The 26157-nt window shown below is 45.4% G+C and overlaps 1 protein-coding gene across 4 annotated transcripts in view; it reads right to left on the bottom strand.

The window, feature by feature from the left end:
- Window positions 1-216: 216 nt before the first annotated feature.
- Window positions 217-26157, bottom strand: part of CCDC138 (coiled-coil domain containing 138) — a gene marked incomplete at its 5' end in the record, with an annotated part of 54954 nt that continues 29013 nt past the window's right edge. For all 4 annotated transcript variants that reach the window (XM_081253770.1, XM_081253772.1, XM_081253773.1 and 1 more), the window contains 4 exons: window positions 217-686; window positions 2587-2725; window positions 10793-10969; window positions 18029-18221. In XM_081253770.1, the coding sequence (XP_081109896.1) occupies window positions 521-686; window positions 2587-2725; window positions 10793-10969; window positions 18029-18221 (675 nt within the window). In that variant the 3' untranslated portion in view covers window positions 217-520. The remainder of the gene's footprint in view (window positions 687-2586; window positions 2726-10792; window positions 10970-18028; window positions 18222-26157) is intronic.

Here is a 26157-nt window from a genome sequence, read left to right as displayed (position 1 = left end):
AGAGGATAATCTCTGTGAGTCTTCAGGATGATTTCTTCTGTGTATCAGTTTTCTGTCCTACGCCCCGAGCTCTACCCAGACCTCTGGCTACGTCACTCACCTTTGATGGCAGGAGAGCTCTCTGGGTGTGGGAACTATGGCAGCTAAAGTGTGTGTACATACGCTTCTAGAAGGGGGACTTTTAACATATTAAGAAAACAGAACGATGACATGCTCTAACCTTGTTCCCACATGAACGCCAATTTATTCCAAAGAATTTTCCTAAAACATTTTTACAAAACGTAACCCCAGGGTCGTTAACCCTGAAAATTCCATCGTGTACATTAGCACCACCTTAGCTGAATGGAAAAAATCCACATTCCACAGCTTCTACAGGTTCCATTTTAAAGGTTAAAAAAATTTTCCATTTTTCATGATAAATGATGCTACTCATAACTTTACTTGGTCGTTACTTTGGTGATTTTTACAATCTTACAAGTAGCAGCACATCGGTAATACCTATAAATAGTAATGAGCCAGCCTAAGGGTTTGTACTGGCGGCCAGGGAGTTACCTTTTGTTAAACCCAAATTGAACAGAGTTGAATTCAGGTTAATGCAGAGAAATGCATGCTCTGGATGTGTCGTCCTTTGTATTTCTTGAAGCATCAGATGAACTGTAAAGAGTTCAAAGAGCTTCTTATTACTCCTGTAAGAGAATGAGCACATTAATTTAATTACACACACTTAGGAACAGTGAAAGGTATGTTATGTGTAAATGTGGGGAAATGGCACCTGCTTTTAAAAATAATGGAGGAGGGCTCCCCTGGTGGCGCAGTGGCTGAGAGTCCGCCTGCCGATGCAGGGGACATGGGTTCGTGCCCCAGTCCAGGAAGATCCTACATGCCGCGGAGCGGCTGGGCCCATGAGCCATGGCCACTGAGCCTGCGCGTCCAGAGCCTGTGCTCCGCAACGGGAGAGGCCACAACAGTGAAAGGCCCACGTACCGCAAAAAAAAAAAAAAAAAAGGAGGAAATGGGTAACTAAAGGATTAACATGCCAAGACAAACAAAATAGCTTATATGAAATGGGCCTAAAGTGGAAAAGTATTCAAGGAGAAAAGAGAATGCTTTATCATCCTTAAACCTGCACCCTATTCACTACTAGAGCAGACTTTTCCCTCATAGCCAGAAAGAGTGAAATACTTGACCACCTTATTTTAAGTAAGCTGGGCTTTCTAATGTAGCAGAATATTACTTGGCCTCTTGACTTGGCTCCAAAATACCTTTGCAACCATCCTCTGTATAGTAACCAGTCAGTAACTTCACTTTCGATCAGTGAGAATGACACCTAGTAGCATTATTTCCTATTTCCTTGTGTACATCTATCTGTTTGCCTCTCCAGTAGCCCACGTGACCACCACCCGCTACAGAAGCGTTTACAGATTTACCCTAAGACTTGCTTGGGTGTCAACTACTCCCAACTCCTCATTCAAGCTTCGTTCTAGTTCTTTATCTACGTCTGAAATGAATATGAACTACAAAACACATTGCCAGCCGTAAAGCACTCTGGCCCAAGGACACAGCTGCACTGGGCACTACTTCAACAAAGCCCAGGGATTAAGAGCTGAGAAGGAATTAAACCTAAGGGACGCCACTGCAGCCTTGTGCCACCACAGAGGGTAAACGCCAAGAGGCCTCCTCGAGAATTTACTGATTACAAATCGAGACAATCACAGCCAGTCAGCCTGCAGGCCAAGGAAGACAACGAACTGACAAGTTTAGCTGATACCAGAGCCAAACTAATAAGTTGGTGAGTTGCGTATGAGGTTACAATTTGACAATTAATAATTCCCTACAGTGTGGTACGGTGTGCGACACCAAACAGAAGAGACAGACCTGCGGTCACACAACCACAAGGAATTTCAGAATGCATTGTATTCACTATCCCCGCATGCTGAGGCCTGGTGAGACACCCAGGTTCGCTGCCATGGAGGTCACGGGCGAGGGGACGGGGGCGGGGCGGACAGAGGAGCTGAACCAGCCCAACGCTGCACTGTCATAAAAACGCAACAGACAGAAGGTGCTCAGAGGTGCTTCAAGAGAAACACTAGCGTATACAAGATTCCAGGAAAACACAGCTTAAAGTCTATGTCCTTTTTTTATAATTTAAAAACTGGTTATACCAATGTGTGCACTGGGGAAAGAAGAAATATGAAACGAAAGCCCTCAATTCTTGCAGTAAAGCCAAACTAGCGGCAGTAGCATGCCCATAAGAGTTTGTTACCCACATCATTTAAAGTCTTTTCTGCCTGATTCATTCTCTTCCCTAAACTCACTGCAGTCAATAATAAGGATCTACAAAATATATTTTTTTATTCTTTCCCTTCTTTTCACCTGTTGCATCACAGAATACCAGTGTGCAGGAAGCTGTTCGAGGGCTCACTGTGTCCCTAAGCGTGTGGTCTTGGATCAGTGTTAATATTCTACACATTTATTGGAAACTTTGATTTAGTCATCACAGTTGAGCCACTACAGGATTCGGAAACATCTAAATGATCACAGTAAGATACATTCTAATAAAAAATGTTAGAAATACGAAATTCTTACTTGATTTTGGACAGTTTCTGAAGGATGATGCTGAGCTTCTCTAGGACGCGGAGATCAAGCTTCGGGCCCCGGAGCAGCACCGAGCAGGTTCGGAAGAAGAGGGAACAGCTGCACGCCTGCAGGAAGGGCCGCAGGAACCCTGCGAGACAGGCGGGTCCGCGGTGAGGGGCCAGCGCGCCTGTGCACGGGGCTCACCGACACCGAACTGGGTGTTCATTCCTTCCCCTCCTAAACTATGGGGAAAAGTACCATCGTTTGAAAAATTAAAATACTACTGGCTCTTGTTGAACGATGCAAACCGAAGGTAAGACCATTTCCCCTGGTGTCAAACTTCTATTAAGCAGAATCTAGAAGAAAGTCTGTAAGAGGAGGCTGTTTAAATACTTAGCAGTAAGAAATTGTGTTGGGGTAATTTTTTAAAAACCCTAAATTTAAGAATTTCATTTATGTGCTAATGACAACTTACATAATCGCTGAATAGGAAAAAACTTTTTAAAGCATAAAAGCAAAAGTGGGAAAGATTCATAAAAGAAAAGATGGAAAAATTTTATAAAGTAAAAAACTTAAATGTCTACGTAAAGGAAATTAGAACAAATTAAAAGGCAAAAGCTCTAAAAAACAAAAAAAAGGGAAATGTCAAACTTGGTGGGGCGGGAACTGGGGGCAGAAATCTCCTCGTAATATATTTGCCAGTAGAATTGGTATTTTACTATAAAAAGAGCTCTTATAAATCACTAAGAAAAAGATGGACCTAATATTTTTAGAAATGAGCAAAGGGTACAAGCAAGCAACTCACAACAGAACAAAAGCAGTAAAAATATTCAACTCAGTACTGATGTAATGAAATAACTGGAATTTGCCAAATTCGTATGAAAAGACTTAAGTGTGTATATCCTTTGACTCTGACAGACATACACAAAGGTGTATGAAAGAGTCCCTGTAAAGTCTGTAACCGTGAAAACTGAAAGCTCCACTGAACAAAACAATGCGTAAACATGCTTTCCAAGGTGTAAATCACTTATATTTGTAATTAGGGAAGCTTGGACAGAAACAAAAATCATACAATAACATTAAACTGTGGCCTTTAAAATAGTTAAGTTCCCCTGTAAAACTCAGGGGCTCCCACAATGGAGACAGAACTTTATTTCAAGCACAAATCAGTGACTAAAGGACATAAGAATAAGATAAATTTGTACTCATCATTCTTTTCGAGCACATAAGCACAGCCGGAAAGACTCTATGTCGGTATTTTGATGGTGTACTGAGTAAAATATACTATTAAGTAGTGAAACTGGCAAAACCCAAAATAACAGCCGGAGGAATGTTTTGGTAACAGGAAGTGAAAGCTGGTGCATGGAGACAAGGTCGGTGTGCCCTTTGCACGGGACCCCGTGGTGAGAAGCAGGAGGGGAAATGCACACCTCCCCACAGGAGTCCACCAAGTGTCTACATGTGTTTCGATCTCAGACACACAGACTCTCTGAAGAATGAACTTTAGGTCATGAGTATGGTGCACATAATCTGCAAACAGATTAAAAATACACCGAGAGTTCAAGCAGCTTCATTAAGCAATTGTACACCTTCCTCGGTTCAGATCCTGAGACCCGTGGTGCAAGTCACTCTCAACCGGAAGGCTGACCACTGCACGGCTGATGAGTGAGGTCCGGGGAGAGGGACAGTCCCCAGTCACTGCCGGAGCCACCTCTGGGGGTTCTCAACACTGCTACAGGCCACAGTATCAATGCTTTCCATTTAAAAGCCCCCAAAACACCTAAGAAAGTTATCATAGTTGTTTGTAAATTGCAAAAGTGTAAGAGAGTGCATCTCCCTTTATTTTGCTTTACTTTATGTGTAAATCAGGTCCTGGCATGAATAAAACACAGAAATTTACAAGTAAGCACTTCCAAATAAAAGTGAACTTCCTTGTATGACCTCTAATGGAAAAAGGCCAAGACCATGCAAAGAGTTTAATACACCGGCATATTTTAAAAGTAAAGCTTATAAAGGTCTTTTAGAAGCAGAAGAGGTTCACTGGCCTGATTTCCAATCTCTCTTCCGACCTGTGAGACGGACGTCAGACAAGAGAAAGGAAACGCTAAGATTCATATATGCATTCGGTTAGGTTTACCTATAAGGGTGAAACATTGTAGTCAACATTTTTTTCAGTACTACAGTGTTTAAATTAATTATATATTTTTTAAGCTTAGAAGAATTTCAATTTGAATACACGTGGCCAGTACGAGAGAGGAAAAGAAGAACCGAAGGCCCAAAAGGCCAGGTGATTTCCTCTTCTAAACTTCACTGATGTCTTCACTGATTAAAATGGGAAGATAAAAGTGCTTGAGAGCATTTCTCTCCCCAACACCTAGTCATATGGATCAAAAACTGTAAAACAAATGAAACAAAAAAACAAAAAACTTCATTTACAAAAACCAAACCCACACACACAGGAAGGGGAGCAGTCCTCGTCATGACCTTAAAACTGGCAGCAGGCGGCCCAGGACAGAAGCACGAAGTTCCAGAGCAGGGCTTGAGCCCACCTCGACGCCCCTCTTCCACAAGACACGGGGAAGGGGACACAACCTCAGGAATTCTCACCAACCGCCCCGCCCCAAACCCACAGGGGAGCCACTGCCGCCTCTTCACTCTTCTGACAGGGAATCGACTGAAAACAAAGTCCCAGAGCAAACTGTACTGGGAACCAGCAGAAGCCAAGAGAATTTCTCTATGGGAACAGAACACCCACGCCTCCCACTAACTAGGTTAAATGAACCCAAACGAGATATTTTAGCAGAATCTGAGAAGTGAGAACACAGCCCTGAGAATCTGGCAAAGAGCACGTCACCACCAGAGCCACTGGCTACAGGAAAGAAGGGATACATTAGGGAAAAGGGCTTTCAAACTGTGGCACGGAAGGAAGAGAAAACCTGGACTGGGACGAATGGTAGGCAGAGTGTAGAAGGCCCGCCCCTGTCCACGAGGACAGGGAACCAGAGTCATCAGAGACAGATGAACCGGTTTGCAAGGCAGAAATAGACGCACAGATGTAAAGAACAAATGTATGGACACCAAGCGGGGGGCGGATGAATTGGGAGATTGGGATGGACATATATACACTAATATGTATAAAACAGATTTAAAAAGAGACAGCACGTCAACTTGGTGAGCATGTTATAGCAATCAATCAACCAATCAATCAATCAATCAGAAAGGGATATAGCACACACAAGGCAGAGTCAAATCTAAAAGAAAACACAAAGAACAGTTTTCCATGAGTTCTGAGGTCTCAGTTAACCTAATAAGAACAAGGCTAGTCAATAAAATAAGAAAAGATGATAAGCAACAGGATTTAAGAGAGAGAGAATCAAAACACCACCATTAAAGAAGTAATAAATTAAAACATCAAGAAACCAAAAGGACAGAGCTGAAAATTAGATTACTATCATAACAATCCGATCATCACAGAGAGTGAAAACCAAAATGAAAGGACCAGAAAGAAGCCAAGATATGGAAAACCATCAAAAAAGATCCATGAGGACAATGGTGTTCCTAACGATATAAAGTTAATAAAAGAAAAATATTACATATTATGTTATATGTGAAATGCTAAGTGAACACAGAACTGGACCTGCAGATCCAACGAGCACAACAGCGACCCAGGCAACATCCAAGGGCTACACCCTGGGCTTGAGGGAGGAAGCAGCTATCAACCACCCAGGACAGCAGCAGGGCACCAATGCTGGGAAGGCCGGGCTACCCTCTGGCCTCTTGAGACAGCCGCGAAGCACCACGTGCGACCCAGCATGAGCACTCAGACGGGACCTCCTTGAGTGTAGGCGCCCCGGCAGCGCTTCCAACACAACACGAAGCAGCCTCCACAGCACCTCCTAAACTGGGGGTGCACACAGGCTAGGGAGCAAGATTAAGAGATCGTTCAGGGACTTCCCTGGTGGTGCAGTGGCTAAGAATCCGCCTGCCAGTGCAGGGGACACGGGTTCGAGCCCTGGTCCAGGAAGATCCCACATGCTGCGGAGCAACTGAGCCCTTGCACAACTACTGAGCCTGTGCTCTAGAGCCCGCGAGCCACAACTACTGAAGCCCGCGCACCTAGAGTCCGTGCTCCACAAGAGAAGCCACCACAGTGAGAAGCCCGCGCACCGCAACGAAGAGTAGCCCCCGCTCGCCGCAACTAGAGAAAGCCCGCGGGCAGCAACGAAGACCCAAAGCAGCCAAAAATAAATAACTAAAATTAGTTAATTAATAATTTAAACAAAAAGAGATCACTGAGAATTAAGAACAGAAATGCAGAGGTTGCAGTCAAAGGACGAATCCTGAGCACTGAATGTGATTAAATGTAAGCCTAACATAAAGCAGAGTAAGAAGAAGAAACTAGCATGAAGCAAATGTGCAGATTCTGCGGTCACAGGAAAGATACAAACTCAACGGCCGGGAAGTGGAGATGGGGAGAAGGAAAGAGCCGTGGTGCCAGTGCCCCACCCTCCACAGCTGGATGTCAGCACTGCCTAAACCGAGCGGTGCAACCAACAGGGCACACTTAACAATGGTTAAAATGGGAGATTTTATGTTGTATATATTTTACAATAAAAAAGGTAAAAATAGACTCAATGTCTTACCTGATTTCTTAACGGAAGGAGCTTGTGATCATTTTTGACTCAACTCCGCTTCATTTTCCCCGTTAGATTAAGCACGTCTCGCTAAATGACGTGTGTAACAAGCCCCCTGTGTTACAGCGTCTCCACCTGCCACCCACCCAACCGCCCCCCTCCTCCAAGGACACACGCACGGGACGGTGTCTGCAATCACATCCACCGAACGCTGATGACGTCTATTTCCAGATGACAAGGTTTCTGGGGATTGTTTTGGAAAAAACACTTAATGCTCTCTACAGTTCTGCCTTGACTTTTTTTTTTTTTTTGAGTACTAAAAGTTCATTTATATTTAATTTTCAAATTGTGGTTAAACACGCGTAGCATAAAATTTACCATTTTAACCATTTAGAAAAGTGTAGTCTTTGTTAGTGTGAAGTGCATTCACGCCGTTGGGCAAACATCCCCCCGGTCCCCCCCGCCGAGTTCTTCATCTTCCCCAGCTGACTCTGTCCCCGTGAAACACCAGCCACCCCTCCAGCCTCTGCCCCCACCATCCTACTTCCTGTCTCTATACATCTGATGATTTTAAGGCTCTCACATGAGTGGAATCATACAGGATTTGTCCTTCTGTATCTGGCTCATTGCACTGAGCATAATGTCTTCAAGGCTCATCCAAGGTGTAGCAGGTGCCAGAATTTCCTTCCTTTTTAAGGCTGAATAATATTCCATTGTGTGCAGACCACACTTTCTCTTGCTGCCTTCAAGATTCTCTGTCTTTGACTTTTGACAGTTTAATATCATCTGTCTCTGTGTGGGTCTCTCTGGGTTTATCCTGAACTTCACTGAGCTTTGGAATTTGGTTAGCTTCTTAGATTTGTAAAACCATGTCTTTCCTCAAATTGGTAAGCTTTCAGCTATATTTTTTCATATCACCTTCATGAATTCTCTTAGCTGGATCTTCTGGATAACTTGCTGCAGCTTCTACACCAGCACTTGCTGCTTCCTCTCGCTCTTTTATGTTTTGGAGGCAGCTTCTTTCCTGAAACCTCATGAACCGACCTCGCTGGCTTCAGACTTTTCTCCTGCAGCTTCCTCACCTCTCTCAGCCTTCACAGAACTGAAGAGAGTCAGGGCCTTGCTCTGGATTAGACTTTGGCTTAAGGGAATGTTGTGGCTGGTTTCATCTTCTATCCAGACAGCGAGACTTTCTGGAATCAGCAAGAAGGCTATTTTGCTTTCTTATCATCTGTGTGTTCGCTGGAGGAGCACTTTTAATTTCCTTCAAGAACTTTTCCTTTGCACTCACAGCTCAGCTAAGTGTTTGTTGCAAGAAGCCTGCCTTTAGGCCTATCTTGGCTTTCAACATGCCTTCCTCACTAAGCTTCATCATTTCTAGCTTTTGATTTAAGGTGAGAGAAGTGTGAGTCTTCCTTTCACTTGAACACTTAGAGCCATTGTAGGGTATTAATTGGCCTAACTTCAATACTGTTGTGTGTCAGGGAACAGCGGCCGGCAGAGCAGTTAGAACACACACATTATTAAGTTCACCATCTTCTAAGGGTGCAGTTCATGACCCCCCCAAACCCGTACAAGAGTAACATCAAAGACCACTAATCACAGATCACCAGAACAAATATAATAATAATGAAAAAGTCTGAAACACTGTGAGAATTACCAAAATGTGACATAGAGACAGGAAGTGAGCAAATGCTGGGGGAAAATGGTGCCAACAGACTTGCTCAAGGCAGGGTTGCCACAAACCTTCAGTATGGTTTTTTTTTTTTTTTTTTTTTTTGCGCGGTACGCGGGTCTCTCACTGTTGTGGCCTCTCCCGTTGCGGAGCACAGGCTCCGAACGTGCAGGCTCAGCGGCCATGGCTCACGGGCCCAGCCGCTCCGCAGCATGTGGGATCTTCCCGGACCGGGGCACGAACCCGTGTCCCCTGCATCGGCAGGCGGACTCCCAACCACTGCACCACCAGGGAAGCCCCTTCAGTATGTTTTTAAAAAAAAAAAAAAAAAAAAAGGAGTACTTGGAAAAAGCACAATAGAGCAGGGTGTGCTTGCAAATGTACATATTTTTGGTTACTAAGACTTTCTGGTTTTTTGCCAGTTTCCAAATTTCTATTACTTTTATAATAAAAGTAAATTATACTTGAAAAAAACAAGGTGTGCAAAATGTACTCAAATACATTGTTGCCATTCAGGTGTGTCACCTTGGACAAGATGGTTTCTGGGGCACACAAGAGAATAAACTCACAATAAAAACACAAACTTAAATGTTCTGTTTAAACTACATCTGACAAGAAAAGGAAAGTATTCTTTAAAATAAAGTAAGACTCATGTTCTTACACAGCTAAACCCAGATAAGTAACAGCTTTCACCGACAGGAAGAAAACAAAGAAACCGCCGAGTGGTTTTCTAAAAGCACGTTGCTCAATTATTGTATGATTTACATTCATGCCCAAAACAGATAATCAGAAGCCCTCAATCTAAAAATGACAGTGTGCTCACAATACATATGTTCAGGTAAATCAATGCACAGACCTCAATTTACACTCAAGGAAACGCGTCACAGCAGCTTTCAAAGAACTCTGCCTGCACAGCTAAGGGCAGCCCTCAGCCTGGGGAGCAGCGGGGCTGGGCAGAGAGGGGCCCTGAGGCAGGGGCCCAGGGCGGACGGAGCTACTACTGCTTCTCCACCTCCGCACCAAGGACCAATCTTCTTGAACTTGCCACCCAGCGCCGGGAACCCAGCACACTCTCCCCAAATACTGTCACGACAGTCAGTAAACAAGGCGGCCACCAGACTAGGTGGCTCCAGTCCCCCCAGGTCACAGCCCACCAGACAGAGCAGAACCCAACCAGAATCTGAGAAACCGAACTCAAGAAAAACGATCCTAACAGCCAAATAAGGCAAACATTATATTAGAGACAAATACACAGGTGCTTCGCTTTGCTTCTGTGTCTTGCCTACAAACCCTCTGCCCGAGGCCGGCCACCGGGCACCCGGCCTCGCGCGCTCGCTCTCAGGCTGAGCTTGGGCTTCCCGTCTGTGGGCTCCGCTTCCTGAAAGGCATAATCAGAAATGCAACACAGGGAAGAGGAGCAGCTCCATGTGAAAAGGAATGACCGAAGCTAAATGGCTGCTTCTTACAAGTCGAGAGCTTACCTGGGGTCCAAACAACAAGGCAGCCAAAGTGAATCAGAGCACCCGGGCTCGGCACCCCCATCCGTATCCGGGCTAGGTGAGGGGCCACCGCCCGCAAGTCAGAAGAGCACGTTACACCAGCACGACCACCGGAGGGAACCGGGTCCCCACCCCCCCTGCAGGTGGGGACGTGTCTGAGGGCCCCGCTCCCTCCCAGCCTCAGGGACGACACGGGACACAGAGCGCAGAGAGAGGCTCGAGGACGGAGTGACGCTGCAGAGCGAATCCACACAACCGGGGCCCCCTGGAAACTGCGCCGAGTTCGTGGAAATGTGGACGAAGGGTCAGGAGTGGGACTAAAGACTCCACCACACAGCATTTAGAGTATAAGAGGCACCAGGGCCTGACCTGCAGAGTCACACTTTCATAAGAGATGTAACACTCACTGGATTCCACTGTCATCTGCAGCAGGCTGTCGATGACGCTGGACAGGAGCCCTTTGCTGGAAATCTTCAGGTGGCTCAGCACCACCGGGACAGCCTGGTACTCCAAGAACAGGCTCTTCCCTTCATCCGCCTTCAAGTCCAGACACAGAGAGTCAAACGCCTGCGCCAGGTAGTCGGCTGAAAGACAGGGCGTCAAACAGCGGCTGCGTCAGTGGTCCAGCTGGTAACAGACGCGGACGGCAGAAAGGGAACACCGCCACTTCCACGGATCCAAGAGGAAAGGAAAAACTGAACGACCTGAGGCGACAGGCTGAAGGCAAACGGGGAGAGACATTACGTTATGACAGGGCAAATGTCGTTAAGAATTTCCCTACTGTAACGCTGAAATCACAATAAACGCCACTCCTTTTTTACATCAAGAAAGAAAACAGTGGCTGTTTACTAGTAAACACCACAAGTAATGTCAGCCCCCATCTCTGGCTGGAACTACCACATGCTTCCACAAACCTCAACGGCATTGGCACCACGGTCTTGACAGGCTCCCGAGATTGTATTTTCTTGCTACTGCTGCCACACGGTCACCTGCTTCAAAATGTAAGTTCATACAAACGTGCTCAATGGGCTTTAAACCAGGGTTTCTGCCTTCTGATCCAGACCAAACAGGAGCCCCTCAAAGAGCCTCAGGAGGCTGACCTGCCCGGAGTCTCTTGTGATGCCTCCACCGTGACGAATGGCTGGAGGTCCGATCATGGCCGACGCAGGGACGGCACCTGCGGTCAGGAGCCCTGGAACGTTCTCCAAGATGTTCCACGGGTGACTGGGAAGCACTGATGTGACCGGGATCAACGCAGATGAGTTAAGATGCTTCAATGGCTACAACAATTTACACCATGCTTTCAAATGTGCAAGAACATTCCAGTTTTCTAAAACTCTTTCAACACACTATTCGAAGCAATAGAAACTGTTCATGCTGTTCACGCACTAGTGAGTTAATTTTTCTGCTGAAAGTTCTGTTTTAAGAAGGCTCAGAAGTGTTCTGAAACACACTGAAAATATGATAGGATCACCACTAAAATTCCTGTCCTCTGGCCTCAGGTTTTGTCTCTTCTTTGCTGTCCATGCTACGTAAACTAAAGAAATAATTAGAACCCTAATTACTAAGAAAGAGAAGTTGCTGGGACTTCTCTGGTGGCGCAGTGGTTAGGAATCCGCCTGCCAATGCTGGGGACACGGGTTTGAGCCCTGGCCCGGGAAGATCCCACATGCCGCAGAGCAGCTAAGCCTGTGCGCCACAACTACTGAGCCTGCTCCCTAGAGCCCACGAGCCACAACTACTGAGCCCGTGTGCCGCAGCTACTGAAGCCCGCACGCCTAGAACCCGTGCTCCGCAACAAGAGAAGCCACCGCACCACAACGAAAAGTGGCCCCCACTCACCGCAGCTAGAGAAAGCCTGCGCACAGCAACGAAGACCCAACACAGCCAAAAATAAATAAATTAATAAATAAATAAATATATTTAAAAAAAAGAATGAGAAGCTGGGAATAACCTGTGTGAAATTAAAACGCATGTGAAAGAATTTTTAGAACGTAAGATCTGTGCCTCTGCGTCAATTTATAACACACTTCGTCTTTACTTCTAGTAGCATCTAGCCCAAGGCACACTACTGCACTTAACTTCTGAGCTTCACAGAGCACTGCAAGGCGACCATGTATCTAGGCTGGCAAAGCTGCAGCTGTTCTCTGGAGCTGCCTTGCTGAGGCAGGAGAGCGTAGACAGCCCCTCCTGGGGACAAGCACCACTATGGGTGCTGCCCTGCTGCATCTGACACAAAGTCCTCTCCCTTCTCATTCGGCATTGCCTCAGATGAAACAGGCCGAAGGCTGCACAATACAGCAGGTTTGCAAACTTAAAAAGTAGTCCTCTATTAATTTGGAGGGGATAGAAAGATGGTATTTGCTCTTTTTTTGTTGTTTTGCTTTTTGTTTTTAGCGGTTCGCAGGCTTCTCACCGTTGTGGCCTCTCCCGTCGCGGAGCACAGGCTCCAGACGTGCCGGCTCAGCGGCCATGGCTCACGGGGGCCCAGCTGCTCCGCGGAATGTGGGATCTTCCCGGACCGGGGCACGAACCCGTGTCCCCTGCATCAACAGGCGGACTCTCAACCACTGCACCACCAGGGAAGCCCTGGTTATTTTTTTAAAGTGGTCTAATCTTTCAGGGGAAATTAAAAGTTACCTCCTTAATTTCTCTAATAATGAAGATTTCCTAAAAATCAATTTAACCCCTAAGAGAGTATTCTAAAAAAGTTTAGTTACCAACTGTGCCAAACCTGGTTTCCTTCTATACACATGCTGTACTACTGAGTGTTTAAGAAACGTCCCGACGTTCAATGAGACCACCTTTTAGTCCTGATCAGAGGCCATCGGTGGGCGACGGCCGGCTCGAGAGGATCGGATCAAGTCTTGGCAGTGACTCCGCCTCTGCGGCCGGGCCCACCTGGGACTGTGACCGCAGAAGGCGGCAGAGACCTCCAGCCGGGCAGCCCCTGGTGCAGTGTAGACAGGCGCAGGTGAGGGGCAGCATGGGGGAGGAGCCCAGCCCAGCCTCCCAGCGGAGCTGAGCCCAAAGAACCAAGTGTTTACATGGTCCATTTGAGCAGCGACAGAAACCCAACGGCATCCAACAGATCGATTCTGTCTCAGGTGAAACCAACCCTGAGCGGTTTAATAACAGCAAATAGTAATGAGGCCACAACGAGAGTGGCTAGCGTACTGCTTAGGGGCCTGCTGGATGCCAGGCTCTTTGCTAAACCTTCTCATTCAATCTTCAGGACACAATGTCGCGGTGGAAACACAGAAAAGGGAGGGGCCAATGCTGCACACCACTGACGGGGCTGAGCCTGTGGCTGCAGAGCTGAGCTCTCACCTGCCGGTCACGCTGCCGCCTCCCCAGGCCAAGCCTTCCTGCCCCTGAGCACGGCAGTCACACCCTGCACCCCTCTAAGCCTGAGGGGTGAGAGCATAATCACAAACACACAAACCTGCGTAGGTCGAGGCCGAGAGTGGGTAGGGCAGGACTACAGAACAAGCCCTGACGCCCACATTAAGTCAAACGGGAGAAGGCTGCCCCTAAGACAGGTAATCCCATCAGGTAAGGTTCTCATCTCTTCTTCTACTCCTCGTATCTCTACACGGATCAAGCGAGTGTGCACGCACGGAGAGTTGTATTGAAGTGTTTCACGCTGACCCCCACACCTATGCATTATCACTGTTGATGACGCATGACATCTCTCTGTCCTCGAGAAAGATCTGGCTCCCTTACAGTTCGTTCTTCTGTAAAAATGACAATTCCACATCCCTCCTCAGGCTCCTGTGGGGAGTACCCCAGAAACCACCGAGTGTGGCTAGAAAAAGACCGGCAACAGCGCGAGAACCCACCCACTTTCTCCACCAGCACAGACAGCACACCAGCAACCTGGGACTTCCTTCCCTTTTGAACTGTTTCCTTACAGTAAGTCTTATTAAACGTTATGATACATCTTGGTGGCTCCTGAAACCAGAATACACTTCAAAAGTGATCATAAATTACAGTGCAATCAAAGCTGTACGTGCCCCCTCCGGTGGCACATCCCCCGATCACTTAGCTTTGTGTGATGGGTCTGAGGTCGCAGCTCACAGTGAATGTCAGAGAGCCGCACGGCAGTGATGGAGGGCGCAGGCTTAGCCTCCACGCATCACCTGCAGGACGGAGGTGAGAGAACACTGACCCCTCGCCACCCTGCTGGAAGGGTTAGAGCAGCCAGTATGCAGCGCTTAGCCCAGGACAGCAGGCACTGTGTAGGCGTTTGCTATTATTACCTCTTTGATGGTCTCGGGAAGTCACACCGGAGGGTCACGAGGTGGGCTTTAGAGACGGACAGAGCTGAGCTGAACCACGCTGGCGAACACCGCTGTGTGGCCCTGGCACAAAGGCCTAGGCTCTGTGACCTATAACCCCTCAAATGGGGATATAACCACGTTCAGACAACACACAAAGGGCCTGACGTGACCGTGTCACATCCACACCAAGGGCCACTACGCGTGCCGAGTCTCAGGAACAGTCTACCCGCACTGTCCAGTCAACGGAACAGGAAGTCACCTTACAGACCCACATATGTTTGGGTTATTAAGCATTTAATATTATGCATATTATCCAACACATCTGTTCTCCATTGTTTCTACTAAGTTTACTGACCTTGTAACAGACACTTCTATTTTATAAGTAGGAAATGTCCTCTCACCAAGTCTACTGTTTAATTTAAGAGCTTTTCTTACATTTACTTTTCTACTTCTCCCGGAACTTGCTGCAGTGCGTGGCAAGACAGCATGCCTCAATCCCCTTTCCCCACACTCGCACCACCGCTCCTAACAGCGCTTCCTAGATGCCCTCCTGCTCTCCTGGCTCTTCCTTGGCTTTCTGGCTGAGACCCAACAGCCCCCTTCCAGCCCTCAGGACCTCTCTGGGGCACCTGACAAATGAAGGCTGACAGGGGACCAGGGGACCAGCTCCACAGGGACTGGCTTACGATTCTATGTTCTTAAAAAACTGACTTGGACCAGGAAGCAATCAAATTCATTAATTCACTAAGTCCACATGAAGTGCCAGTTGTGTGTCAATTCTGGACTATTTTCCTATTATAATGATTTATATCAATATTACTCATTTTTTATTATTACACATCACAATTGTTTTAAAATCTGCTAAGGCAAGCCTCTGCCCCAGGGCTGCTATTTCACTTGTTTCCTTTAAATTATCACACTCATTGCAAATATTTTTTCAAATAAACTTTTCTACTACTCTCTCAACTTACACAAACCATATTGGAATTTTAATTGGTATCATTAGATGCAGCCACCTGGGGTGTCTTATAGATTTTAATACTCTTGGTCTTCCCGGGTAAGAAGAATAAAAGTCCTTTATTGCTGCCCTTTAACTTCGGCAATAATCTCTATCAACCTGTTCATTCACCCATTATTTACCAAATCTTTACTTATGTCCTGTTATGTTTCACAACAGATGAGGTTTTACAGACACCATGTTAGATTAATATCCACATTTTTTACATTATTTTGTTTTGCTTACATGAACAAGATCTCTTGTTTTTCACACATTACAGCTGCTTATTACTGATGGTCACGGTAGTTACGATCTAGTCACGATAGTGGTCAAAATCAACAGATTTTTGTGAATTTCCTCTGGAGCCCATTTTCTGAAACCCAGATTAGGCCTTAGTCCACTCGGGCTGCTGCAACAAAATGCCAGAGACTGGACGGCTGGGAAAGGATAGAAGCGTCCTGCTCGCAGCTCTGGGAGTCTGAGGTCGAGGTGCTGGCCGGTTTGGTGGCTGGCGAGGGCCCTCCTCCTTCACGGTCTTCTTGCTGTGTCCTCGCGTGGTGGAGGCCCGAGGGGGCTCTGTGGGGTCTTGTTCATCTGGGCACCACCCTCACGACCTGAGTGCCTCCCAAAGGCCCATCTCCTGACACCACCTCCCTGGGGATTAGCATCTCCTCAGGTGAACTTTGAGGGGGACACACATTCAGACCACAGCACAGTGATCTCTCAGCCAGTTTCTCTGTCTGACTTACACAGAGTACCCATGAGTTACCAGTTTTCTCTATTCCTTTCCAATGTTCATTCCCATTTGTTTAAGGTCACCACAGGCAGTCAGCACATCCAATACTGTGCTGCACAGAAGGGGGACAGGAAGCGCCAAATCCCTTCCTGCTTATTTCTCCTTTCCATTCGTTTCATTGGTAATGAATATCACTTTGTATCAAATGACACTATCATGTATGCTGACATGTGGTGAACTCTGGCTTGGCTAATATCCCTTCTCACAAACAACCTTTCAGACAGTTAGCACTCTATCTGTTATAACTCTGGGAACCATAACCAGAAGGAAGAAAATAACTAAGAGTCACAGTTTGGTTTTTCCCTTAAATTCCTTACAATCAGGAGAATATACTTCAGAGAAAGTAGTCAAAATAATTTACCACCACTGCACACTTAAAAAAACAACCAACCAGACTGAGTTATATAATTTAACAGGGAAGATAGAAAGATGGTCTATTTATTGTTTGACTACATTGGTATCACTCACCTTAACACAAATTCTCATACTTAGTAATCCAAAAAAGATAACTACTTATAGCTGTATATCAAAACTGTACTAGAAATGGCCAACTTTGATGGAAACATTTTTTTTTTTTTTTGGGCTGTGCGGCATGCAGGACCTTAGTTCCCTGACAAGGGACCGAACCTGCACCCCCTGCAGTGGAAGCGCAGGGACTTAACCACTGGACCACCAGGGAAGTCCCTGAAGGAAACATTTTTTTTTTTTTTTTTTTTGCGGTACGCGGGCCTCTCACTGTTGTGGCCTCCCCCGTTGTGGAGCACAGGCTCCGGATGCGCAGGCTCAGTGGCCATGGCTCACGGGCCCAGCCGCTCCACAGCATGTGGGATCTTCCCGGACCAGGGCATGAACCCGTGTCCCCTGCATCGGCAGGCGGACTCTCAACCACTGCGCCACCAGGGAAGCCCGGAAACATTTTTAATGCAGTCATTTCCTCGTTCCCTCGTATACATCAAGCACCAGGCTGGGTGCGGGGTGTACAGTGGGCAACAAGGCAGTAAACTTACACACAAGTGTGGGGGCTGAGAAACTTTTTCTGTGAAGGGCCACATAATAACTTTATAGGCTCCGGAGGGCAGGCTGTTTCTGTTGCCAGCTACTCAGCTCTGTTGTTATATGGCAAAAACAGAGACAACAGGAAACAAATGAACATAACTGTGTTCAAATAAAACTTTACTGACAGAACAGGTGGTGGGCCACATTTGACCCATGGGCTCTAGTCCGCCAAGCCCTGCTCTAGTGGGAATCAGTAGGAAACTATTAATAGCAATCTCAATACCATGCGGGAAATGCAAGGGCAGTGGCAGCAAAGGTTGCTATGGGCACGTGATCTAAGAGCATCAACAAGGGCCTCTGGGAGGGGCAACAAAGCCAACCCACCACTCATTTTTCTCAAATTCAGCAATTAAAGTAGCTTTTAACAATGGGTCACCAGTATAAAACAACTTAAAAGCTCATTCTGAAAATGTAAAATATATTTAACTATGTAAGAACTGCTCCACTACAGAGGATTCTCTTCTGGTTACTGACAAGTAATTATATACCACAAGCACATCTGAAAGCTTACCTTGTGTGACTGTTTTGAGAACAATTAAAGTTGATAAAAATCTCAGTGGTAAACTGGAGCTCTTAAAGAAAGCAGCTGTCCTTGGTTTACTCTCCACAGAAAGCTCGTAAGAATTCTCCCGAAGGCCCCTGGTCACCACTCCTCTGAACACGTCCTCACCCAGCCGCCTCAGTGTTGACGCCATAGTCGAGTGCTGTTGAAAACGTGTCCTGTCTTAGTACACTTACTCATGTTCAGAAGGTACGTATTGTATTTTAAATACTACAATCCAATATATGAACTAAAAATAAGCCAATCTTTTGCTAACTAAAAACAGATCAAATGGAGCTGAAAATATGTAAGACTGGAAAGCAGTAATTTTATAATCGACTTAAAAAAATTATTTATACCACATATTTCTCTAAAAGAAATGGGTACAACTAAGAAATTAGAAACAGTAATTTCCAAAGAATTAAATTAGGAGAAGCACTATGACAAGATTCCATTTCAAGACATTTAAGAGCAGATCACGAGAGATCTCTGGCACAGAGCAGACAAAGGAACAAGGGGAGGCTCGTGGGGTCTGTGCTGCCCACCTTCACCACTGCTGGTGAAGAGCCCAGCATCCCCCAGTGCCCGCTCACACGCGGTCATCTAGCGCCTCGCTGCTTCACAGCCCAGTCAGATGGTAAATGTCACCATGATTGCAATACATTTTATCCATTTCCGAAGAAAAAAATGCTGGGTTAGAATCATGGACAATTCTCAGGGCCAATCAACTCAAACAAGAAAATGAGCAAAACAGAAATGATGGCATATTAACTACCTCTAAAACAACACAGGCTCTGACGATTTTCCACAAATACGGTAAGAAGCCAACACAGGAAAAGCATTCAAACTGCTGCAGATGGGAGTGCTGAAGCCACACTCAGAAATAACTTAAAATTCCCTTTGTTATAAACCCATATCACTGACTTCTGTAACGGCCTTCCCCATCTTCTGGGGATTTCTGACCCATCTGTACCCAAATCAGCACTGATCTTGCAATGTGGATAAAAAGCATCAGCTCTAGAATTTCTGCACATAAAACCAGAGACAGATATACTGAGATTTATGAGTGTCAGAGGCCGAGTGATTTGGTGATGAGTTGCACAAGCAGTGCCATCTAATTCACATATATTATCAATAAGCTTTTGATATCATTAGGAAGAGAGAATACATTTGTGCTTTAAAGCCTCAGGGTAAAAAGGTAATAGAAGAAAATATTTCAAAATCCTACTCAGAATAATGCATTAGAAAGACAGGATTAAGGGAATTTTGCTTATGTTTAAAAATAAGCTTTTTGTTTTCTTAAACGTGTGTTGATACTACTTCCCTCTAAGTGGAAACAGAAGAGAAACCAAAGTCTCTGCTGAAGAACAACGTGATGTCTCACGCATCTGTGCTCAGTGTGGCCCAGGACCCGCTTACGGGGGTCGCTCGTCCCAGGACTTCAACCATATTTTGTAGGACAGGTCGCCTTCTCTACTATAAGGCAAAAAACATGTCAAAAACAACTTTGACCACCCCCCCAGGTTAACAAATTTTTTTAAATAGAAAATAAGATTTCTGGCCACAAGACTGAGTAGGTATTACCTCCCCCTAGTCTTCCTGCTCTGAAGACAACTAAACCCCCTGGACATTGTACAGAAAACAAACACCAGATGACGGAAAGGCGGACAGAAGAAAGCAGGCTGGCTGGGGCCCCAAACACCCAATACGGCTTCAGACTTCCCAGATCTGGTGCCGAAAAAGCGGCCACCAAAGGATAGAGAATGCCCACCCTAACACCAAGCGCTGATCTCTGGCCACAGGGCGGGAAAGGGTAGACCTGTGAGACAAGAAATGTGCAGACAAAACTGCGCTCCAGCCAAACACCACAGAACAGCCTGTGGCCCAGCCCCTCAAAGTCAGCAAGGTCGTCAGGAAGGCGGGGACTCCCACCCCCGCCAGGCGGAACGGCAGCGTCAGCGGAGGCCACGTGGGAGCCATGAGGCGCCCCCAGCCCCACCCCGGGTAGGGAGCGGCCCAGACCCCACCCCCCCAACCACCTCCCATGGCCACACAGGCTGGCGGGGAACCAGGGCTCTGACTGAGGAGGCCCCTCGTCTGCAGAGCAGTGCCAGCCAGGCGAGACAAAATGTTTACTAACATCTGGAGTCTCATGACACAGTGCCGGAATGTCCAGTTTCCAACAGAGAATCACTAATCACACCAGAAGGACCTCAAACTGAATGAAAAAGGAAAACCAATACTTGCCAACACCAACATGACAAACACGCTAGAGGAGCTGTGACGAAATGAGAAATTACAGACATTTTTGAAACAAATGAAGAAAAAAACAGAAAATCTCATCAAAGAAAAAGAAAGTCTAACCAAAGAAAATGTAAAGAACCAAATAGAAATTTCATAACTGAAAACACAACGACCAAAACAAAACCCTCAATGAACAGCCTGAACAGCAGAACAGAGAGATCAGAGGGAAGAATCAGTTAAGTGGAAAATACAATAACAGAAATTACCCAATCTGAGCAGAAAGAAGAAAAAAAAACTGAGAGAAAAAAATAAGAGACTCAAGAAACTGAGGGACTGTCACAAAAGCTGTGACAGCGATGACAATCAGAACCCTGAAAGGAGCAGAAAGGCAAGCAGGGCCAAAGGAACAGCTGAAGGGACGGCGGCTGGAAACCATCTACAGAGGTTGAGGGAGCTGAGCAAGCCCCAAAGAGGACAGACCCAGAGATCAACGAGACACAGCACAGCCAAACTCATGGAAACTGAAGAAAGAGAACAAAACCAAAAGCAGTGTCAGAGAAATGAACATATATGGGAAAGCAATTCAAATGGCAGCAGACTCCTTAACAGAAACTGACTAAAAGGAATTGGCACAACATTTTTCAAACGCTGCAAGAAAAGAACTGTCATCCCTAAATCTGATATCCAGTGAAAATATGCTTTAGAAACGACGGGGAAATCAGAGCATTCTAAGATGAAGGAAAAGCTTCTGCACAGCAACGGAAACCGTAAACAAGATGAAAAGACAACCCTCAGAATGTGAGAAAATACTTGCAAACGAAGCAACCGACAAGGGATTAACTTCCAAAATATATAAACAGCTCAGCAACTCAACAGCAAAAAAACAAACAATCCAATCAAAAAATGGACAGACGATCTAAATCGACATTTCTCCAAAGAAGACATACAGATGGCCAAAAAACACACCAAAAGATGCCCAACATCATTAATTATTAGAGAAATGCAAATCAAAACGACAATGAGGTATCATGTCACACCGGTCAAAATGGCCATCCTCAAAAAATCTACAAACAATAAATGCTGGAGGGGCTTCCCAGGTGGCGCAGTGGTTGAGAGTCTGCCTGCTAATGCAGGGGACACGGGTTCGAGCCCTGGTCTGGGAGGATCCCACATGCCACGGAGCAACTAGGCCCGTGAGCCACAACTACTGAGCCTGCGCGTCTGGAGCCTGTGCTCCGCAACAAGAGAAGCCACGATGGTGAGAGGCCCGCGCACCGCGATGAAGAGTGGCCCCCGCTTGCCACAACTAGAGAAAGCCCTCGCACAGAAACGAAGACCCAACACAGCAAAAATAAATAAATAAATAAATTTAAAAAAAAAAAAAAAGAAATGAAAAGTGAAGTAACAGAGCCAGTGATACAAGGTACCTCTATAAACACCCATCAAACTGGCAGCCACTCAACCCAGCAAAAAAAAAAAAAAAAAAAAAAATGCTGGAGAGGGTGTGGAGAAAAGGGAACCCTCTTACACTGTTGGTGGGAATGTAAATTGGTACAGCCACTATAGAGAACAGTATGGAGGTTCCTTAAAAAACTAGAAATAGAACTACCATATGACCCAGCAATCCCGCTACTGGGCATATATCCCGAGAAAACCACAATTCAAAAAGACACATGCACCCCAGTCTTCACTGCAGCACTATTTACAACAGCCAGGACATGGAAACAAGCTAAATGTCCACTGACAGAAGAATGGATAAAGAAGATGTGGTATATATATACAATGGAATAATGCTCAGCCATAAAAAGGGATGAAATAATGCCATTTGAAGCAACATGGGTGGACCTGGAGATTATCACACTAAGTGAAGTAAGTCAGACAAAGAAGAACAAATATCATATGATATCACTTATATGTAGAATCTAAAAAAAAAAAAAAGATACAAATGAACTTACTTACAAAACAGAAACAGACTCACTGACTTAGAAAACAAACTTATGGCTACCAAAGGGGAAAGGTGGGGGGAATAAATTGGGAGTTTGGGATTAGCATATACATACTACTACATATAAAATAGATAAACAATAAGGACCTACTGTATAGCATAGGGAACTCTACTCGATATTCTGTAATAACCTAAATGGGAAAAGAATTTTAAAAGGAATAGATACGGGCCTCCCTGGTGGCGCAGTGGTTGAGAGTCCGCCTGCCGATGCAGGGGATACGGGTTCGTGCCCCGGTCCGGGAGGATCCCATATGCCGCGGAGCGGCTGGGCCCGTGAGCCATGGCCGCTGGGCCTGCGCGTCCGGAGCCTGTGCTCTGCAACGGGAGAGGCCACAACAGTGAGAGGCCCACATACCGCAGAAAAAAAAAAAAAAAAAAAAAAAAGGAATAGATACATGTATATGTAGAACTGAATCACTATGCTGTATAGGTGACAATAACACAACACTGTTAATCAACTATACTCCAACATAAAATAAAAATTAAATTAAAAAAAAAAAAAAAGAAAAGACAGTTTGTCATCAGACTGCCTAAGGGAAGTTCTCCAAACAGGAGAGATGGAAGAAGGAGCCTTGGAACATCGGGAAGGAAGAGCACGGTGAGCTCAAACACAGGTGAACAGACAGACTTCCCTGCTCATCTTGAGGTCATGTTTGACAGCTGAAGCAAAAATGGTAACACTGTCCAGTGTTAGATTTGTCCTCGAGAAAAACTACTTTATCAGAGCCTAACCTACTGGAGTTTTATCAGAGTCCAATCAGCCTAGGGGAAGGGAACTGACACCCAACTCCAGTGAACTCTACGCTCCTGCCCCACCTCAGGGGCAGAAGACCCGAGAAGCACCTGTGAAGTTCACAGGCCAGGGACACGCGCTCCCTGGAAGACTGAGACTTGATCACACAGCCACAGAGCACTCCTCCTCCAGACACCTGCCACCACAGCACTAAAGGCCTATTTGCAGCAGCACCGGTGCACAGTACAGCATGTCCCGGTAGCAAGAAAGAATGACAAGGCACACCAAAAGGCAAAACACAGTTTGAAAAGCCAGAGCAAGCAACAGAATCAGACCCAAATATGGTAGGAATGTTGGAATAATCAGCCTGGGAATTTAAAACAACTATGATTAACATGCCAAGAGCTCTAATGGAAAAAGGAGACAACATAAAAAAATAGACGGATAAAATAGGCAGAGAGATGAAATTCTGAGAAAGAACCAAAAGGAACACTAGAGATGAAAACCACTGAGAATGGAGAACAGCTTTGCTGGGATCATTAGTGGAATCTACGGGGCTCCAGAAACAATCTCTGAGCTTGATGATACCTTCTACAGAAACTTCAGAAACTAAAAAGCAAAGAGAGGGACTTCCCTGGTGGCACAGTGGTTAAGAATCTGCCTGCCAATGCAGGGGACACGGGTTTGAGCCCTGGTCCAGAAAGATCCCACATGCTGTGGAGCAACTAAGCCCGTGTGCCACAACTACTGAGCCTGTGCTCTAGAGCCCGCGAGCCACAACTACTGAGCCCGTGTGCCACAACTACAGAAGCTCACGCGCCCAGAGCCTGTGCTCCGCAACGAGAAGCGACCACAATGAGAAGCACTCGCACTGCAACAGAGCAGACACTGCTCACTGCAACTAGAGAAAGCCCGTGTGCAGCAACGAAGACCCAACGCAGCCACCCCTGCCAAAAAAAAAGAAAAAAAGCAAAGAGAAAAAAAAAAGACTGAAAAAATGGAACAGAATATACAAAAATTATGGGACAACTACAAAAGGTGTGACATACAGGTAATGGGAATACCAGAAGAAAAAGAGAAAAAGAAACGTAAGAAATACTTGAAGCAATAATGACTCAAGAATCTCCTTCAAATTAATGTCAGAAACAAAAACACAGAACAAAGAAGCTCAGAGAACACCAAGTAGGATAGTAGCAAAAGAAAAAAGAAAACAAAACACTACACCAAAGTGTATCATAAACTACAGAAAATAAAAGCTAGGGGGCTTCCCTGGTGGCACAGTGGTTGAGAGTGCGCCTGCTGATGCAGGGGACGTGGGTTCATGCCCCGGTCCGGGAAGATCCCACATGCCGTGGAGTGGCTGGGCCCATGAGCCATGGCCACTGAGCCTGAGCGTCCGGAGCCTGTGCTCCGCAACGGGAGAGGCCACAACAGTGAGAGGACCGCGTACTGCCAAAAAAAAAAAAAAAAAAGCTAGGGACTTCCCTGGTGATGCAGTGGTTAAGACTCTGCACTTCCACCGCAGTGGGCACAGGTTCAATCCCTGGTGGGGGAAGTAAGATCCCACATGTCGCGCAGCTGGAAGAAAGAAAGAAAAGAAAAGCTAATGAAAAGAATCCTAATAGAAGCCAGAGGAAAAAACAGCTCACCTATAGCAGAGCAAAGATAAGAATTACACTGAGTTTCTCTTCAAAAACCACATAAGCACGAAGAGAGCAGAAGGAAATATTTAAAGTGTTGAGGGAAAAAACCCACCAACTTAGAATTCTATATACTGCAAAATTATCCACCAGAAATGAAGTGGAAATAAAGATTTTCTCAGATCAACAAAAATTGAAAGAATTTGTAACCAGTAGACCTGTCTTGCAAGAAATACTAACTTGCAAGAAATACTATTCTTTAGAGAGAAGGAAATTATGTATCTTGGGGAACTTGGATGTACATAAAGTAAGAGCATTAGGGAAGGAAGAAGTGCAGGTAAAATAAAAACACTTATTTTTCTTATTCTTAATTGGTCTAACAGATAACAGTTTGTTGAAAATAATAGCAACAATGTATTCGATTATGTATGCATGTGTGTTTATATGTGCATGTGTGTATAACATATATACACACGTGTGTGTGCTTATGTATAGGGGTAATGAATGACAGCAATGATACAAAGGAATAAAACACAGAAGGAAAGAATTTGGAATATTTTGTTCTAATAAGGTACTCAACCACTAAAAAAAGTTTAAAAAGTAGTACAAATGACATGCTAAAAAGGATAGAAAGTAGACTATCAGATGTCCAGTTAAAGCCACCAAAGAAAGGAAAAGAGTAGACGAACAAAGAACAATGTCAACAAACAGAAAACTGACAACTAGGGTAAATATTAACCGAACAGTATCAATAATCACTCTAAATAACAATAGTCAAAACACACCAATTACAAGAGACTGTAATAGAAGATCCCTGTACACTGTCTACAAGAAACCCACTTTAAATCTAAAGACACATACAGATTAAAAGTATTCAACAAATGGATAAAGATATACCATGCTGACAGTAATCACAAGAAAGCTGGAACAGCTGTGAAATCTTAATTGCAGAGAAAACAGGCTTCAAAGCAGGGAAAGTTACCAGGGAAAGGAGGGGCATCGCATAGTGATGAAGGGGTCAATTCTCCAAGAGGGTATAACAACCCCTTGGGTACGGTGATCACTTTTTAGATACAACACCAAAGGCACGATCCGTGAAAAATACTTGATAAGCTGGACTTCATTAAAATTAAAAACTCTTGCTCTGTGAAAGGCACTGGTCAAGAGAATGAGTAGACAAGCCACAGAGAAATACCTAGGCTAGGAGGTAGACCCTAGGAGAAAATACCTGCAAAAGACACATATGATACAAGACTGTTATCCAAATATACAAAGAATTCTAAAAACTCAGCAATAAGAGAATACATAACCCAATTTAAAAGTGCGCAAAGGACCTGGACACCTCACCAAAGAAGATATACAGACGTCAGGCAAACATAAGATGCTCCACATCATACGTCACCAGGGAGACACAAATTAAAACCACTGGGAGATACTGCTACACACTATTAGAAGGGCCAAAACCCAGAACACAAAC

Source organism: Mesoplodon bidens, assembly GCF_964165515.1.
Source record: "Mesoplodon bidens genome assembly, chromosome: 14".
Classification (NCBI taxonomy): Eukaryota; Metazoa; Chordata; class Mammalia; order Artiodactyla; family Ziphiidae; genus Mesoplodon; species Mesoplodon bidens.
Note: the sequence above shows the minus strand (reverse complement) of the source record. Positions and strands in the feature narration are given on the sequence as shown.